We start from the raw sequence: 18,799 nt of genomic DNA on the forward strand, positions 1-18,799 counted from the left end.
GACGTTCCTTTGCACCAATCTATGAAGTGCTTTGAGCAGATAGCATGGTCCTTGGTAGCTCTCCACGTCGGGCCTCGTTTACATCGTGTCTCCCATAATCTTCGAGCCGCGTATTTCTTCCTGGGAAACACAGTCCATCCTTTTCACGCCTTGGTTTTTTTTTTTTTTTTTTATATAGAATTGCAGTCAGCTACATGTATAAACCGGCATTCTGTTCCAGCTCTAAGAACACTCCGCACTAGGGTGACCAAATTTCTGAGACAAATTACGGGGACATTTTCAGTTCAGGGAGGTAAAAAAACATGTAGTGTTTTTGCACTGGAAAAACTAAAACGGGGACACTATTCGTACCATTTATAAACCAGCAATCAAAAGTTTCTCTCGCCTTATTTACCCAAGTTGCAAAGAAAAAAAAAATCTGTATCTGATGAAATATCTGAGATCATGAACACCCATTAGCTGTTAAAATGTGTCCGCTATACACTTCACCGTCTTCACGGAAACTATATAAAAAAAAAAATAAGGCCTTCTTATTCTTGACATTGTAGAGTGTGTATTACCAGATCATATGGATAATGTTAGGATAAACAATTGGAATTAATGTTTTGCAGTACAAAGACTCAATACCTCACTATTTATTATGATATGAATTTTAGAATGTGTGTCTCTTGCGAACTGGCTGGCTTTATACCGAGTCGTGTATTAAAACAGCCAGCGATCAATGGCAACCCAGCAATATCCGACGTTGGGAATTAAAGTTGCATGCATTTTGCACAATATCACACTGCAAAACCCTGAAGAAGAAAGCATACTGATAAGGGATGGGATAGAGATTGATCCTGAAGATCACCATGATGTTGCTGCAGAAATAAATCTCCCTGACATAGGTGGGATGGAGAAAAGTAACTTAATTGCTATGCAGCTCTAATTGAGTGAGTTGGTTGGCAGAGGATATTTAAATGTAAATAAATATATACATATTTAGTCTATTATTTTGTTTAGTATAAAATATATATATATAAAAAAATTAAATCAAATAAATCCGATTTAAATAAAAAAAAATCTGATTTATTTGATTTTTTTTTAATGATACAAAAAAAAATCAACAACCCTGTTTACACTGTTGCATAACTTTAAGCTTTTGTAACTATTATTTACAGTTCTTATGCCACGTCCACACGGTCAAGCACTGCTCGGAAGTCTGGGTATGGTGTGACGTCAGAAATAGAGAAATATACTTCAGAAATGTAAAAGTCTTGCTATTTCTCCATTTCTGACATCACAACGGCACAGACTGCTCAGCAATGTTCGACCGTGTTGACGTGGCATTATTTATCGTATAGAAATAATTGAAAGATTTTCACACATTTACAAACATCATATGTTTTGTACTTTGGCTATTTGTACTAAAATTTACTTAAATTATTTATTTGTACCAGTTCACTGAAAAAAATTACAAACTTTCCTAATAATTGTTTGTGGTCTGTCACTGAGCCTGGCTAGCTTATAGTTTAATGTGCTCTGTCACAACTGGGGCACAGGCACGCTCTTACACACTGAGCACTAAGGTATCTCTATTTCTTTTTCTTTCTCTGCAATTCAAACAACTCTTTCAGGACTTCTAATTTCTTTTCTTCTATTTCCAGTATTTTTTTTTGTTGTTGTTTTTTAGGACTTCCACCTGAAACATTCTATTCTTTTCCATTCCCTCTTCCTTCTTTTTAATCCACTCTTCCTGTATTGCCAAAAAGTTTTCCATTTTACGCCTAGAGGCTTTCACCTGTTTTAAACTCTCCTTTTGCATTAATTCAAATCTTTTTGACTGTGATGGTGGTCTTATTTTCTTCCTCTTAACTGACTGCCTCACTTCAGGGATATTTAATAATGGTGGCGGGTCATCAGGATCAGACATTGATGCAGGAGTGGTAGCTCTGCTGACACCTGATGGTCCTGCAACAGGAGTGGCAGCCCTGCTGACACCTGATGGTCTTGCAACATGAGTGTCAGCCCTGCTGACACCTGATGGTCCTGCAACAGGAGTGTCAGCCCTGCTGACACCTGATGGTCCTGCAACAGAGTGACAATCCTGCTGACACCTGAGGCTCCTGCAACATGAGTTACAGTCTTGATAGTTGTGGTTCCTGTAACTAGAGCATCACGTATTTGTTCATTCTCAAGGCCACACCTCTCAGTTCTAGGGTGTGTGATGGGTCGTTCACCAAGGAATGAACAAAGAAGATCGTATCCCTGGGGTACATGCAGTTTACGAGCTCCTGTTGTCTTCATGTTTTCAATATAACGCATGAAGGCATACCTTAGGATGGATGGATATTAATGTAGGCGCCGCAACAGGTCATTTGGCGCCGCTACCAAAATTTTTAAATATACAAAAATGTTTAAAAAACAAAAAAGAAAAATAAAGAAAAATAATTATAAAAAAACTAAAAACAATAAAACCAATACAATTAAAAGTTGCTAAAACACTAAAAGTACAATAAAATCGAATAAAATATCAAAATTCATAAATAAAATTCTAAAATTCACAAATAAGGGAGAAGGCCAGCCTCCCAAAAAAAAACTAATAAATAATGGCCAAGGGCCAGACACGCTGGTCCAAGGACATGAAAGAGGAGGTAGACACCGCTATCTCTACTGCGACAGCGGTAGAGGTAGCGGTGTCGCAGGTAAACTAGGGCACTCCACAAGTAGGTGCCGTACTGTGAGTGGCACCAGGCAGTCTTCACAGTAAGGTTGAGGGCCCCTGGTCAGCAGGTACCTATTTGTAAGTACGTGTGACCTGTACGTAATCGCGCCAATAAAGTCTGTGCACGGCGATCCCGGACATTGGAGTATGTCCTCTAAAGGAGAGTGGAAGTTGTGATCTTTCCCATTTTCGAGGTTGCGACCCCCGTTAGCCATCTTCTCTGCCATATTGCTGCGACCGTCTTACGAATAATATCAAATACATCTCGAAACGGAACAGAGGCAGGAGATGGAGCGCGACTTGCTGCCTCTTTAGCGAGGCGATCTGCGTGTTCAATGTTCATTCCCTGGAACACCTACATGACCAAGGACCCAACAGAACCCAACATGATATCCTCTTTTGGTAAGTAGATAAAGTCACTCCAGGGTTGATAAAACCAAAGGGTGAAGGGAAATAAAAGAGGAGAGAGCAGTAAGAGCACTGTGAGTCACTAAAAATTGTAAAAGACGAACCCGGGAAAGTAAAAATAATCTGTTAAGCTAGGACTATGGCAGAAAGCTCCGCAGTAAAGACGGAGGCTACCGAAGGAAGGCTGCCAGACCGACAAAAAGAAGGGAAAACCACAGAAAACCCAACTCCTGCGTCGGATTTGGAACCATCAGTAAAAACAGGGATGTCATTAGAATGGATAAACAAGTGTTCTAAAAACCGTGTGTCGGACAGAGCTGGCAAGAAATCCTTCTTGCCATCCATGGCAGAAGGGCATAATGAGGTAACAGGAAGCTGCCAATAACCAACTCGTGGGAGCCGGAAAGAATACACAGGAGTGGGATCGATAGATAACTCCGCCATGAGATTTGCAACACGTAGGCCAAAAGGTTTAGGAAGACTCGATCTAGTGACATACGCATGCGAGCGCGACTCCCGCAACATTTACACACAGGGGACAAAATCAGGAAGACGGTGGATGCGAAACCAACACCGGAGCATCGAAGATTGGCGCCGGAGGTCGAGCGGCCAGAAACCAGCATCCTAGAAGGCTAGGTATTGAAGATGTCCGAAATGCACCCGTAGCCAAGCGGACCCCAGCATGATGGACGGGGTCAAGCGTGCGTAGTCGTGCATTTGTTGCGGATGAGTAGATCTCACAGCCGTATTCCAGCTTCGGAAGTATGAGTGTACGGTGAAGCAACAGCAACGTGTCCTTGTCCGCACCCCAAGAGGTATGACTTAAAACCCGAAGAAGGGATAGTGCCTGCTGACAAGACGCCTTAAGAGAGCGGAAATTGGGAACCCAGGCGAGACGGTTGTCAAATAAAAGGCCAAGATATCGAGTCGCCTCCACGCATGAGAGGCGTCTATTGGCGAGGTATAAATCCGGGTCTGAATGGACACCACGGTTGCGACAAAAATACATGGCTACGGTCTACGAGGTGGAGAATCGAAAACCGTTCATGTTGGCCCAACTGGACACCCTATTGATCGCCAGTTGGAGCTTGCGCTCAATCAGTGACTAGCAGCAGCAAAAGGGATGCACAAGTCGTCCATATATAAAGAACTGTGAACGCCATCCGGTAGTGTCTATAACACCATTTATTGCAACTGTGAATAGCGTAACACTAAGAATACTTCCCTGTGGGACATCGTCATTTAAAGCTGTAGCATCGGAGAGAATACTCCCAACTCGAACCCGTAAAAAACGTCTGGATAAAAACTGCTGGATAAAAATAGGAAGGTGGCCACGAAGGGCAAAATTAAACAAAGACTGTAAAATGATATGACACCAAGCCGTGTCGCAGGCCTTCTCCAGGTCAAAAAAGACTGTTACTTGATGGTGGTGATTAGCGAAGGCCTCACAAATGGAAGACTCTAGGGATAAAAGAGCATCAGTAGTAGACCTCATCTTACGGAAGCCGTACTGTACCGGTGACAAGTACTTCCCCCTCTCCAAATACCACATGAGTCTTATATTTACCATCTTTTCTAACACATTACAAATACAAGATGTCAAAGATATAGGACGTTAGTTCATAGCCTTCAGATTATCTTTCCCAGGCTTCGGAAATGGGAGAACCACTGCCACAGCCCAAGATGAAAATTCTCCGGTATGCCAAATTATATTTTATAGATTTAATAAAAAAGTCAGACATGTGGCGCAAGAAGGCATAAGGAATATCATCTGGCCCAGGAGAAGAGTCGTGACACTGGGACAAAGCAGTCCGCAACTCGGAGGCAGAGAAGGGGACATTATAAGACTCCTCCAGTAGAAGAAAAATTTATGCCAAGAGATTCCATTCTCTGGCGGTGACGTGCGCCCAGGGCTGCAGGATGCCTCTGGGAAACACTGGCAAAGTGTTCCGCGAAGAGGTCGGCGACATTCGTAGGGTCTGCCACCGTTCGCCCAGCAGACAACAAAATTTGTGAGGAAGGAGCAGAATACTTCCCAGCAATTCCACGGACTTTGTTGAAGACATCCGTAAGAGGGGTGCGAACGTTTCTGGAAGAGACATAGGCTTTCCAAGAGGCTCTTTGTGCCTCTTTCAAAACGCGGCGGGCCCGAGCTCGGCAGCGCCGAAAAGCTTCCAGGCACTGCGGGTCCCCACGATATCGCCGGAGACGAGAGAAAGCTGCCCGTTTCTTTTACACAGCTTTAGTGCATGCTGCGTTCCACCAAGGAACGGGACGCTTAGTAAAGCGACCTGACGTCCAAGGGATTGTCTGAAGCGCTACTGAAATTTAAAAAAATCGGTAAAATAATCAACAGCCTCAGCACAAGTAGAAAAGTCAGCCAACGGACGGATAAAAGAGCTAAGGTCTGTGAATCGAGGCCAATCTGCCTTGTCTAAAACCCAGCGTGGGGGCCGGGACTATGGCTCAGTGTTCATAGATTGTAATAAAATCGGAAAGTGGTCACTACCGTGTAAATCTGGTAGGACCCGCCAGTTAAAATCGAAGAAAGACTTAGATGTACACAGAGAAAGATCGATAGCGGTAAAGTCCCAGTAGGACTGTGGAAATGTGCGACATCCCCAGAATTTAAAACCTCCAATCCCTCATCCTCAATAAAAAAAGAACAGGGCCGCGTTCCGTTGGGGACCGTAAGGCGTACAGTATGGCATACTTCCCCCGAATCAGGGGGACCAGCATACAGCTCGCCTTGCGGAAGCTTGCGAGACCTTGCGCTCCTCGGAGGTGAATGCTTGGCGGTGTCTGGCAATCTTTGTTTATCAACAAACCGCAAAGATGGCCGCCCCTTCACCACTATGTTTTCAGTGTGGGGGCTGCAAACGCTATTTTGATAGCTTATGCGATGTCACAGAACATCAAAAGCAATGCGGTAAGTCTGTTATTCCTTGTAGAATGTTGAAATAAGGCAATATGACCAAAATATTAGTATTTATAGCAATAAAAGACGGTGTTATATGTGTCGCATTTCTTCCCACAGACGCTCGGGCCTCTTCCGCCATGGTAGCTGCTGCTACAGAGGCCCTTTTCAGCACCTGTGGCTGCAGGAACAGCCCCTCCATCACCTGTGGTTGAGGGAACAGGCCCCCCTGACACCATGGGAGGTAAAGGTATGTGTTTTAACTCACTCTGGCCATGATACAACGTAGTGCGTCATTGGTACACCACCTACGTTCTCCTTTTCTCCAGCCTTTGTGTATTTTTAATTGGTAATTTGTTTAAGAGTGCACAGGGGAGTATTGTAAGGCAGGTATTTTCAGTAATTTTTATGTGTTTTGAATAAATGTAACCTTAAGGGAGTGCTAGGGTACTTATAGGTGAACGTGTCATTGAAAGTTGTTCTACTTCTCTAGTGAGCTTATGTATACTTACTCTTTTCAATAGAGTATAAAGCCTGAAAGTTTACATATTTCCCATACACTGGATATGGTGAAGTTTATGTATGAGTATAGTATTAAAAATAAAACACTCCGGATTGAGGACAGTCTTTGTTGTTTTCAGTTATGCATTCCTGCAGCTGCACTGCCAAAGCAGTTAGGAGTTAGGCACACATAGGTTCATAGCCAAAGTTATGTTAGACTAGTGACCTTAATACTATTTGTTTTGTGCCGAAAATGCATTTTTCCTGAATTGTACCTAGACAGCTTTCAGTGCCAATTAGAATGAAATGCCCCTTTCATCTATCTAACTTATGGATTTGTTTTACAGGTTTCTTCTGGCCTATCAATGCTGTCCTCCTCCTCATTGCCACAGTGGGAGATTTGAAGCAAGAATTTGCAAAGGGGACCAGGAAGAAGGTGGAGGTGTGGAGGGACGTGGCTCTGAAGATGCACCAAGAAGGCTATCCAGTGAATGGAGAACTCTGTGATAAGAAAATGCGCTCCCTAAAGCAAAGGTAGGAGAAAATTTACTTTAGCACAATGTTTCTTAACCTCTTATGATCTCAGCACCCCTTTTGGTCAGGCCTAAGCAGTTCAGCACCCTGTACTGAGGGAGCGGGGGCGTCTTGCCGTCTGGTGACAGACATTAGCACACAACCGAACGTGCACATTAGTAATATACAAAGCTTATGATGTTGATTTAATATTAAAGTGTGGAACGCTCGTACAAATCAAGTGTTTCTTTAATCATTAAGGTACAACAAACATGAAAATCAGGTTAAAGTTTACCCATATTGTATTTCCAAATATGTGATAAAAATACGTTTGTCCAGACGTATTCCTTTTACCTTTTACTGCCACATATGTGACCTTCCCCAACACCCCCTTAAATTTATTTCAGCACCCCTTTTGCACCTCAGGTTAAGAAACACTGCTTTAGTGGCTTAAAAGTTACTGTGTACATCTATTAGTGGGCTGCAGCGCTTAGAAACCAACTTTTGCTTTGTATACACCAGCCCTGACCTGTAAATTCCCTACTCACACATTTTCTTATCTCCTCATCCATGATGCCTCACACATTACTTTACTCATATTTTGCCTGCCACTCCCCCACCAAAAAAAAAAAAAAAAAAAAACTAAATATGTACTCAGTAAATGCTTCAATTTTTCCTCATTTTACTGATTTCATTTTTCAGGTACAAAATCATCAAGGATAACACAAAGTTGAGTGGGCGAGGCACTGATGACCAGTGGCCCTTCTATGATGCAATGGATAGCTTCATGGCAGGAGACCCATCAGTGCAACCCCTTTCACTGGAGTCTTCTCTTCAAGGTACATATAAAAAAAAAAAAAAAAAAAAAAAAGTTGAGTTGAAAATCAGTAATTTGGAAGACAATTTCGTAGAAATAGATTACAAAAACCATACAACAAGTTGCATGTCTTGCTTAATAATAAGGTAATATATAATAAATTGGAGGAACATTAAAGAGGTAGTGTTGTTGCACATAAATTAAAGACAAGTGATGATGAAGCCCTCTCAACAAATGCGATATGTGAAAGGATTTCATAAGTTGACTGCAATATTTTTGCAGTACCATTGTTTGTTTTCTTTACAAGTGTTATTCTTTGATTTTTTTTTCTCTTTACATGTCTGTCCACGAGTAGTACCTAGTCTTGTGTAAGTTAAAATCAGACATCCTCATTTTTATCATGTACTGTATCCGTTCACTGGAGAGGGAAAAAAAATCCAAAAGCTGCTTTTTCATGTGCTATTTGTTGAGCCTTGCAGTCATTTTGGAAAGCACAGGATAATTGCACATTTCAGTGCTCTAGTTCATATATTTCTCTATCAAATAGTGGCTCAGCAACATCTCATTTAGTATAACCACTTTCTTTTCAATCCTTTTATTCCTGCAATATTTTTGTGAGTTAAACTTTAATGCATTTTTATTTCACAGTACCGGCAACAACTGCTACAGAAAGGCCACAACAAATACTACAACACCACCACCACCACCAAGAACAATTACACCTCCAAGCACAACACGAACAACAACAGGAAACACAAAGACAATTCATGATACTTTTACAACAGATATTCAACAACCAATCTGAAATTATTAAACACCTTCACAAGAAAATTTTTTTTTATTTATTTATTTATTATATTTTTTTGGCCTCTTGCAGCCTTTATTTTATTTTATTTATATATTTTTTGTGGCCTCTTGCAGCCTTTTTTTTTTGGGGGCTCTTGCAGCCTGTCAATCTCATTGTTCATTCTATTCATTGTGTGTATTATTAAGTTGATTCCACTGTGATAAACTGGGCAGGTAATGAAAACTAATACTTGTACTCATTGTGTGTATTAGTTTGTTGATTCCACTGTGATAAACTGGGCAGGTAATGAAAACTAATACTTGTAGTCATTGTGTGTATTATTAAGTTCATTCCACTGTGATAAACTGGGCAGGTAATGAAAACTAATACTTGTAGTCATTGTGTGGATTATTAAGTTGATTCCACTGTGATAAACTGGGCAGGTAATGAAAACTAATACTTTTGTACTCATTGTGTGTATTATTAAGTTGATTCCACTGTGATAAACTGGGCAGGTAATGAAAACTAATACTTGTACTCATTGTGTGTATTAGTATGTTGATTCCACTGTGATAAACTGTGCAGGTAATTAAAACAGGTTTTTTTTTTAGGTTTTGTATTTTTATAAAGAAACTTTTTTGTATAAGTTATCATTGTTTTGTACTTGTATTAATATATATGTATGTATGTATGTTGTTTCCACTGTGATAACTGGGCAGGTAATGAAAACTAATACTTGTACTCATTGTGTGTATTAGTATGTTGATTCCACTGTGATAAACTGGGCAGGTAATTAAAACAGGTTTTTTTTTTATGTTTTGTATTTTTATAAAGAAACTTTTTTGTATAAGTTATCATTGTTTTGTACTTGTATTAATATATATGTATACTTACATACATCTGTCTTACTATAATCCCACTGTACTCTAATTATTTCTGAGTGAAAAGTATCTTTAGTGGTCATGCGGGTTGAGGCGCCGCATTCTGCCACGGTGGAGGTAGTTTGTGGGGCATTTATTCAGACCCAACTACTGTTTCATACATGATTTTAACAAATTTAAATATTTTACTAAATATTAACTTTAACCCTCTCAGCACGGCATGACTTGAGGCAGAACATGAGTATTTTAAGCTTGCTGGGACAAATGAAAGGGCATATTAAGCTTACTGGTCTATGAAAAAAATATATTTTAAGCTGTTTGTCAAAGGCTGTATTTCAAGCTTGCCCTATTCCTTAAACTATCAAACTGAAAATCCGCTCTTCTTTGTCCGTGCAGAACGGGTTAAATGAATATATTTTACAAGAAGGGTAAATAATTTAAACTTGTACTTTGACTTAACATGATTACAAATTATCTATTTACATGTGCATGGCCAAGCCAGTGGCTATCTCATCCCTTTTCTGAACTGCCGCAGCATGTATTTGTCGTGCTGCAACATTATCATCTCCAACATCATGTCCAATTACTTTTAAGTCCTGCTGAATCTCTAAATCTAGGTTTAAGTTTTCCTTCATTAAAATTATATTATGCATCACACAGGCACCAGCTATTACTAAAGGGATTCTTTCTACATCAATCATCTCTAACTTCTGTAGCCGCCTAAATTTTGATTTCAGAAGCCCAAATGCCCTCTCCATGATAACCCTTGAAGTGGAGTGGATATGATTAAAATTAACCTGCCATGGAAGCAAGTGTCCATTGTCTCTATATGAAACTAGCATGTAAGGCTGCAGAGTATAGGCTGAATCTCCTAATAGATGATAATCTTCAGGAAAATTACCATTTTCCAACAGAGTGTAAAGTGGGCTATTTCTAAACACTCTGGCATCATGTACAGAACCAGGCCAACCTGTCAGAATGTTAATGAACCTAAGTTTGGCATCACAAACAGCTTGCAACTGAATGCTAGGAAAACCTTTCCTATTTATGTATGCCTGTCTTTCATGTGACGGCCCTGGGATAGGGATGTGAGTCCCATCAATGGCTCCTATTACTCCAGGCATATTTGTTCTTCTAAAAAAGTCATCAGCCAGTTGTGGAAGCTGATCTCGTGTTGGCCATGCAATGAGAGTACCTCTTATGGCTTTCAGTGCATTGCAGACTTGGAAAAGAACACGGTGAAGAGACGATTTGCCAAGGTCAAACCGATCAGCAACCCCGCGGAATGACTCAATGTTTCCCAGCAGCCACAGCGTAACCAACACCTCTTTGGATACAGGAATGATCTTGGCAGGCAGGTGTGGGGCAAGCAAACGGCAGACTTCCTGTCGAGTTAAAATTGCAGTTAATCTTTAATCTATAATTCCAGAAAATATGTCTGTGTCCAAATGGAACATGGCACCACAATGAGCCGATAACACACCAAATGCTTTACCACCATTTAGTTCAAGAATTCAAGAGTCATGTGGACATGAAAATACCTATTAGATGTTATCAGGCACATTGCCAGGGACAACATTTCTAAGTACTGCTAGTACATATGAAAACACATTTTTGACCTAGTTATTCTTCACTATGAGCCTGTGCATGAGAGCTCTGATACCTTTGAAGAATAGTTGATTTTTTTTTCGATATTTTTTTTTTCACAAATCAAATCTTACTTTGTGATATTGGCAATGTGAAAAGTAGTGATTTGTGATCCATAGGAAGCATATTTTGATTAATACATATTATGAACCTAATTAAAAAATGTGTAATATTTCAGTGAAATGCATCCTGATGCGAATAAATGCTTACATGCGATGCCCATCGCGAATAAATGCTTACATGCGATGCCCATCACTCTGAGTCTTGTGATTGATAAGGAAGGTAGAAAAATTTAACTTTGAAGTAAAAGCCAGTTTTGTCTATAATAGGCTAGGCTAAGTTTTAAGTATGAAATGCTTTGGGTTAGGTAAGATTAATAATCTTCATAGGCAAAAATGGTAGCATACAGACAATGGTGTGCTAGCATAACATTATGTGCATAATTCAAGGAAGCTACTGGGTATTCTTGCAATGACCACTGACAATCCAGCATCTTTTTACATAAAGCAAAGCACTGACAGAGCCTCACACATAATTAGTTAATAATTTTGTGTAATACTCATTGTTTTATAAAGGAACTCTAGTGCCTGGTGAAGGCAGGGGGGCCCCAGGGTTTTATTGCAGTTTCTGCCAATACACTATGTATGTTTTTTATTATCAAGGTTACTATCTCATTATTAGTAATATTTATGACTTTGTCAAGCTGAAAATTATTTCTTGAACTATGTTAGGTTAAATCAGAGAGGTTGGTGTGGAGTCCATTTTCGAAATTATTTCCAAATGGCTAATGAGTTTAGAAGTGTTAATAATAATAATATGTAAACAATCATAATATTAAAAACCACCAATAGTGTATCGCCTGGAACTGCAATTTGTGTGGGCCCAGCCAATTTCTAAGCACTGTAGGGGGAGGCAGTTGTTAATGACGGCAAGGCTTGGAAATAGTATTTAGGATCTACTATTTCTGTTTCTTATGATGAAAAGATCACATCTATACTAATAGATTTCTTAGTTTATGCAATATATAGGATTGTTTATGCCCAAAACACGACCTCTGTTCTCCTTCAAAGTTGCCGTCTATCACTGCCTCACCCTTTCCACAAATCAATTAACCAAGTTACCCATGTCCTTCACTACTTACTTCAACAGTTTCCCTTTGCATACGAAAGTGTTTCTTGAAGTCTTCCCCGGAGTAAAGAGGCACTATCGTCTCTGCATAGTCCTTGACCCTCACAAGACTTGGCGGCCTATCATCTCCCTCTTCTCCTTGACTTGGCAGCCTCTATTCTCCCTCTTCCTCTTGCCTCAGCAATATTTCCTCCTCTCGTGCTAAGAGGAGCTCTGCAGCGTCCAACAGAGGGTCTTCTGCGAGCTCTTGAGCGACGAGGAGGAGAGCAGCTTGGACGGCCATCTTTGTCAACCATACCCGTATGGTTTACGCGTTCCCTTGCGTTCCGTTGGGGGTTGCGGGGAGGGGGGCAGCGTGCTAACTTCCAACGGAACGCAGCCCAGATTAAAACCCCACGAGGATTACTAGCACCTACATCCCACAATGGGTGACGGCCGTTAAAATCTCCTAACAAAAGAAAAGGCGGAGTCAGCTGACGCACCAGACCGTCAAGCTCATCCCTGGAGACAGGAAGCCGAGGAGGGAGATATAAACTGCAAATGGTGTACAGTCATCCTATAAAGACTTTAACAACAACCACCTGAAGGGGAGAGTTAAGTTGTAATGGGATAACAGGTATATCCTGACAGACAAAAATAGTTGTGCCACCGTGGTGGCCCTGGTCAGGGAAAGGAGTGCTAGGAAAGGCACGATAGCCAGGAGGACTAGAATAAGTACTATCACCTAGCATGGTCTCTTGTAGAGCTACACAGGCTGGAGAAAACTCCGACAGCAAAGCTCGGAGTTCCCCCCACGAGGCGCGACGGCGTCTACAATTCCACTGTAAAAGCTTGAAAATGACTATTTAGGTGCAGTGGACGGGCGAGCCTTTTGAAGGGGCTGCCCGTGACTCACCTGACTAGAAATAATCAAACGACGAGAAGACACTGGGAGTTGAGATGTGCCGGATCGTAGGACCGCAGCCTTTCGGCCTATCGGTGGGTGATGCGAACCATCATCACTTGTACTGGTCCTCGGAGGACGAGGATCAGGCAGGACTGCACTTTCTGATACAGTGGTTCCACGAGGGACGGCTGTGACACAATATCATCGGACGTCTCCATGCTAAGACCGTACTCATCACAAGAAGCCCGATCGTAGACGGAGGGCGTCACAAAAGGGTGGAAAGAAACAACTGGAGCTACCATTGCAGAGCGGTCCCTGGAGGACTCACGGTCACGTACACCGGGAGAAACCTTAGATTGTTTAGGCTGAGCAAAATCGATCGACTCTGCAGAGCCACGGTGCCGTTTGGTCAGGCCCTTTAAAGGCTTAGGAGATAGAGGTGGCAAATGGACATCTTTGGTCAAATCTGTACTATTCTCGTCACTTCTTAGAGATGACTCAACCGAGTCATCGGACAAAAGGAAAAACCTATTGGCCAAATGAACAGGACCACTCACCCCAACAGAGCGAGAGGTAGCAGAAAGAGTTGTCTTTTTACCGGCAGACTCACCTGAAGAGTGTGCGGCCAATGAAACATAGGATGTCGCACTAGTACCAACCTTCTGGCGATAAAGGAGTTCGCGTCGGGCACTACCAAGGCTAATAATAAACTGACTGTTAGCGAGCTGTAAAATATCCTGTTACAGGTGATCCCTAGGGCATTGTCTGGAACGTACTTGGTGAGCACCACGGCAATGAAAACAATAAGAAGCAGCATTGCAATGCTCCTCAGAATGTGAGTCTAGTGCAGAGCAATTACCACATCAGGAAGCCTTCTTGCAGGAGATTTTACCGTGATCGTACGAATAACATGATAAACACTGAAGAGGGCGAGAAACAAAACGCCTCACCCTAAGATTAATAGGTCCGATATTAACACGGTCAGGAAGGGTGGAACCAAAAAAGGTGAGGACCATGTTGGAGGAGTTCCTCATCTTTATCATCTTTTGGACTGAGCTAGGACACATTGCTAGTATTTCCTCATCAGAGAATTCATAAAGATCCTGACTGTACACACAACCTTTGCTGTCACACAACCTTTGCTGTAATTAAAGGTGGGATGTACCTTTATAGTCTCATACATGCTGTCAGAAGGACATGGTAGATGTTGCAACATCTTTACCTGCGTGATATCTTTCGCTCGCACTAGCACCCCCTTACCGTATTTCTTGAGATTTCCCTCAGGAATCATGTCAAATCTCTTTTGACAAGTACTGCGAGGCATGTATGAAATTCCCGCGCCCATTTTTGTAGTAGGCCAGAAACCAACGTGGAGGCGGGATCTGACGGACTTCAAGAACTGAACTCTCAGAATGGTGGTCAAAAAGATTTGGGATGTAGTCCGTGTCGCTGTCCGAAATATTACGCGAGTGGAGAAGTTCTGTCTTAAAGCCAGAGCCAGCAAAGGAAAGAGATTCTACATGTTCATTAGCCAGACAGGCTTCGTTACATGATAGAAAAGTCACATAGCAGCGGTTAGATGGTAAATCCTTATCATAAACAAGTCAAATACGAAGAACCGTGCCATAACCCTTGAGAAGTGAGTGCAAGGCGTGATAAAAAAATGATGGGTTAACATTTACCATCACAAGGGAGTCATATGCAGCAGAAATACGTCCCTCAGAAGAACTCCCAGAACAGGAGACTGCTGCGGGAGGCTCTTGTGGAGGGGAATCCTCCTTCCCACACAGACCTAAAGATGACGTCTCGCGGGCCAGATCAGCCACCTCACGAGAACATGAGTTTTTTTGTGTTTCACCATATATATATAAAGTTACACAAAAAAATGGCTCCAGGGGCAAGGGAAACCACCTACTGGGACTACAATGGGAGGGAGCGCTAGCATGGGTAGCCCTCTCCCCCTCGAAAGGGCAGAGCAGGGGCCTAACCCCCTTCTAGCCTAGCTCGTCAGGTCAAAGAGGCACGCACGCCCCCCCCCCCCACCACGACAAGGCGGTTTCCATCTCGGGGAGAGTAAAAGACGAAACCGGGAATGTAAAAATAATCTGTAAAGCTAGAACTATGGCAGACAGCTCCGCAGTAAAGACGGAGGCTACCGAAGGAAGGCTGCAAGACCGATAAAAAGAGGGGAAAACCATCAGTAAAAAAGGGGATGTCATCAGTATGGATAAAAAGTGTTGTAAAACCCGTGTGTGGGTCAGAGCTGGCAGAAAATCCTTGCCATCCATGGCAGGAGGGCATATTGAAACAACCGTAAGGTGCCAAGAACCAACTCGTGGGAGCCGTAAAGAGTAGACTGGAGTTGGGTCGATAGACAAATCCAACATGTTTGCCACACGAAGGCCAAGAGGTTTAGGTAGACTCGATCGAGTGACATATGCCTGCGAACGCGAGTCCCGCAACATTGACAGACAAGGGACAGAGTCGGGAAGACGGTGAGTGCGAAACGAAAACCGGAGCATCGAAGACTGGCGCCAGAGGTCGAGCGGCCAGAAACCAGCATACACTAGAAGGCTAGGTATTGGAGATGTTCGCAATGCACCCGTAGCCAACCGTGCGAAGTCGTGCATCCGTTGCGGATGAATAGATCTCAGAGCCGTATTCCAGCTTCGGAAGTATGAGTGTACGGTGAAGCAGCAGCAACTTATAACTTAAAACCCGAAGAAGGGATAGTGCCGTCCTACAGGGACGTTTTAAGAGAACGGAAATGAGGAACCCAAGTAAGACGGTTGTCAAACAATAGGCCAAGATATCGAGTGGTCTCCACACATGAGATACGTCTATTGGCTAAATATAAATCGGGATCCGGATGAACGCCATGAACACGACAAAAAAGCATAGACACGGTCTTTGAGGTGGAGAAACGAAAACAATTTATGTTGGCTTAACTGGATATTCAATTGATTGCCAGTTGAAGCTTTCGCTCAATCAGCAGCAGTAAAGGAGATGCACAAGTCGTCCACATATAAAGAGCTGTGAACGCCATCTGGTAGAGTATCTATAACACCATTTATTGCGACTGCAAATAGTGTAACGCTAAGAATACTTCCGTGTGGGACACCGTCATTTAGAGCAGTAGGATTGGAGAGAACACTCCCCACTCGAACACGTAAAAGACATCTGGATAAAAACTGCTGGATAAAAATAGGAAGGTGGCCACGGAGACCAAAATTAAACAAGGAACGTAAAATCCCATGACACCAAGCTGTGTCGTAGGCCTTCTCCTGGTCAAAAAACACTGTTACTTGATGGTGGTGATTAGCGAAGGCCTCACAAATAGAAGACTCTAGGGATAAAAGAGCATCAGTAGTAGACCTCATCTTTCGGAAGCCGTACTGTACTGAGGACAGGTACTTCCCCCTCTCTAAGTACCACATGAGTCTTACATTAACCATCTTTTCTAAATGCAGGACGTCAACGATATAGGACGATAGTTCGTAGCCTGAAGATTATCTTTCCCAGGCTTCGGAAATGGGAGAACCACTGCCACAGCCAAAGAAGTTGGAAAGTCACCGGTATGCCAAATCATATTAAAAAGATTTAATAAGAAGTTAAAAGCTTTGTCAGACATGTGGCGTGCCATACACCTTGAGAGGTGAGTGCAAGGCGTGATAAGAAAATGATGGATTAACATTTACCATCACAAGGGAGTCGTATGCAGCAGAAATACGTCCCTCAAAAGAACTACCAGAACAGGAGACTGCTGCGGGAGGCTCTTGTGGAGGGGAATCCTCCTTCCCACTCAGACCTGAAGATGACGTCTCGCGGGCCAGGTCAGCCACCTCACGAGAACCTGACAGTTTTTTGTGTTTCACCATATATATAAAGTTACACAAAAAATGGCTCCAGGGGCAAGGGAAACCACCTACTGGGACTACAATGGGAGGGAGCGCTGGCTGCCGTGGACGGGGTACCTCGTCCCCATGCAGACCAGTCGTTTTAAAAAAAAGAGAGAGAGAGAGAGAGAGAGAGAGAGAGAGAGAGAGAGAGAGAGAGAGAGAGAGAGAGAGAGAGAGAGAGAGAGAGAGAGAGAGAGAGAGAGAGAGAGAGAGAGAGAGAGAGAGAGAGAGAGAGAGAGAGAGAGAGAGAGAGAGAGAGAGAGAGAGACAGACAGACAGACAGACAGACAGAGAGAGAGAGAGAGAGAGAGAGAGAGAGAGAGAGAGAGAGAGAGAGAGAGAGAGAGAGAGAGAGAGAGAGAGAGAGAGAGAGAGAGAGAGAGAGAGAGAGAGAGAGAGAGAGAGAGAGAGAGAGAGAGAGAGAGAGAGAGAGAGAGAGGGAGAGAGAGAGCGCAGCATCTAAAAACTTACTATTCTGCCGAGAAAAGGCCTGGTCCTGGCACACGTGTAGGTGTCCAGAACTACCTGTGGAATAAAGTAAAGATGTAAAATGTTAGAACTTGCCTCTCACATCACTTTTCTTAAGCTCATGAGAGAGGTAAAACGGTACAGAAAGAAGCTGCATTGGCAAGAAGAAAATCAATGATAATACATATGAAGAGAGAGAAAGACCTAGCAATTGTCCTGATTATTGCATTAAACTTTAGAAAGAGAGAGAGAGAGAGAGAGAGAGAGAGAGAGAGAGAGAGAGAGAGAGAGAGAGAGAGAGAGAGAGAGAGAGAGAGAGAGAGAGAGACCGGCACCAGGCAGTCATCACAGTAAGGTTGAGAGTCCTGGTTAAAAGGTACTTATTTGTAAGGTACGTGTGACCTATCCGCAGTCGCGCGAATAAAGTCTGTGCTCGGCGATCCCGGATATGGGTGTATGTCCACAGGGATAAAGGAAGTAGTGAGCTCTCCCATTTTCGAAGTTGCTACCCCCGTTAGCCATCCATCTCCTTTGCCAAATTGCTGCAACTGCCTCACGAATTACAGGAAATACATCTCGGAATGGAATAGGGGCAGGAGATGGAGCGCAACTTGCTGCCTCTTTAGCGAAGCGGTCTGCGTGTTCATTCCCTGGAACACCAACGTGACCAGGGACCCAACAGAACCCAACACAATATTTTCTTCTGGTAAGTAGGTATAGCCACTCTAGGGCTGATAAAATGGGTTAAGGGAGATAGTGGAAGAGAGAGCAGTGAGAACAATGCGAGTCACTAAAAATTGTAAAAGACGAAACCGGGAGAGTAAATATTATATGTAAAGCTAAGACTATGGCAGACAGCTCCGCAGTGAAGACAGATGCCACTGAAGGAAGGCTGCCACACCGATAAAAAGAGGGGAAAACAACACCAAATCCAACGCCTGCGTCGGATTTGGAACCATCAGTAAAAACGGGATGGATGGATGGATTTTAAAATAAGGCGCCGCAACGGTTAAGGTCATTTGGCGCCGCTTGAATAATTTAAAAAAAACTATATAAAATATAAACAGTTAAAAACTATATTATCTAAAAACTAAAAAAAAAATAAAACTAAATAAAATATTAAAATGCATATAATAAGAATAAAATTCAAACGGGAATATCATCAGAATGAGTAAAAAAGTGTTCTAAAAACCGTGAGTGGGAATGATCTGGTGGAAAATCATTCTTGCCATCACTGATAGGA

At 42.5% G+C, this 18,799-nt stretch overlaps 1 protein-coding gene across 1 annotated transcript; it reads right to left on the reverse strand.

Annotated features, from left to right (window-relative positions):
* Positions 1-10,007: 10,007 nt before the first annotated feature.
* Positions 10,008-18,050, reverse strand: LOC123501723 (putative nuclease HARBI1). The gene is made up of 3 exons (XM_045250728.1): positions 17,952-18,050; positions 17,560-17,613; positions 10,008-10,913 (listed from the first exon to the last, which is right to left on the reverse strand). The coding sequence occupies exons 1-3, from the start codon at positions 18,048-18,050 to the stop codon at positions 10,008-10,010; spliced, it is 1,059 nt and encodes a 352-aa protein (XP_045106663.1).
* Between the last annotated feature and the right edge of the window lie 749 nt (positions 18,051-18,799).

The sequence above is a fragment of the Portunus trituberculatus genome, chromosome 9 (genome assembly GCF_017591435.1).
Source record: "Portunus trituberculatus isolate SZX2019 chromosome 9, ASM1759143v1, whole genome shotgun sequence".
NCBI classification, from domain to species: domain Eukaryota; kingdom Metazoa; phylum Arthropoda; class Malacostraca; order Decapoda; family Portunidae; genus Portunus; species Portunus trituberculatus.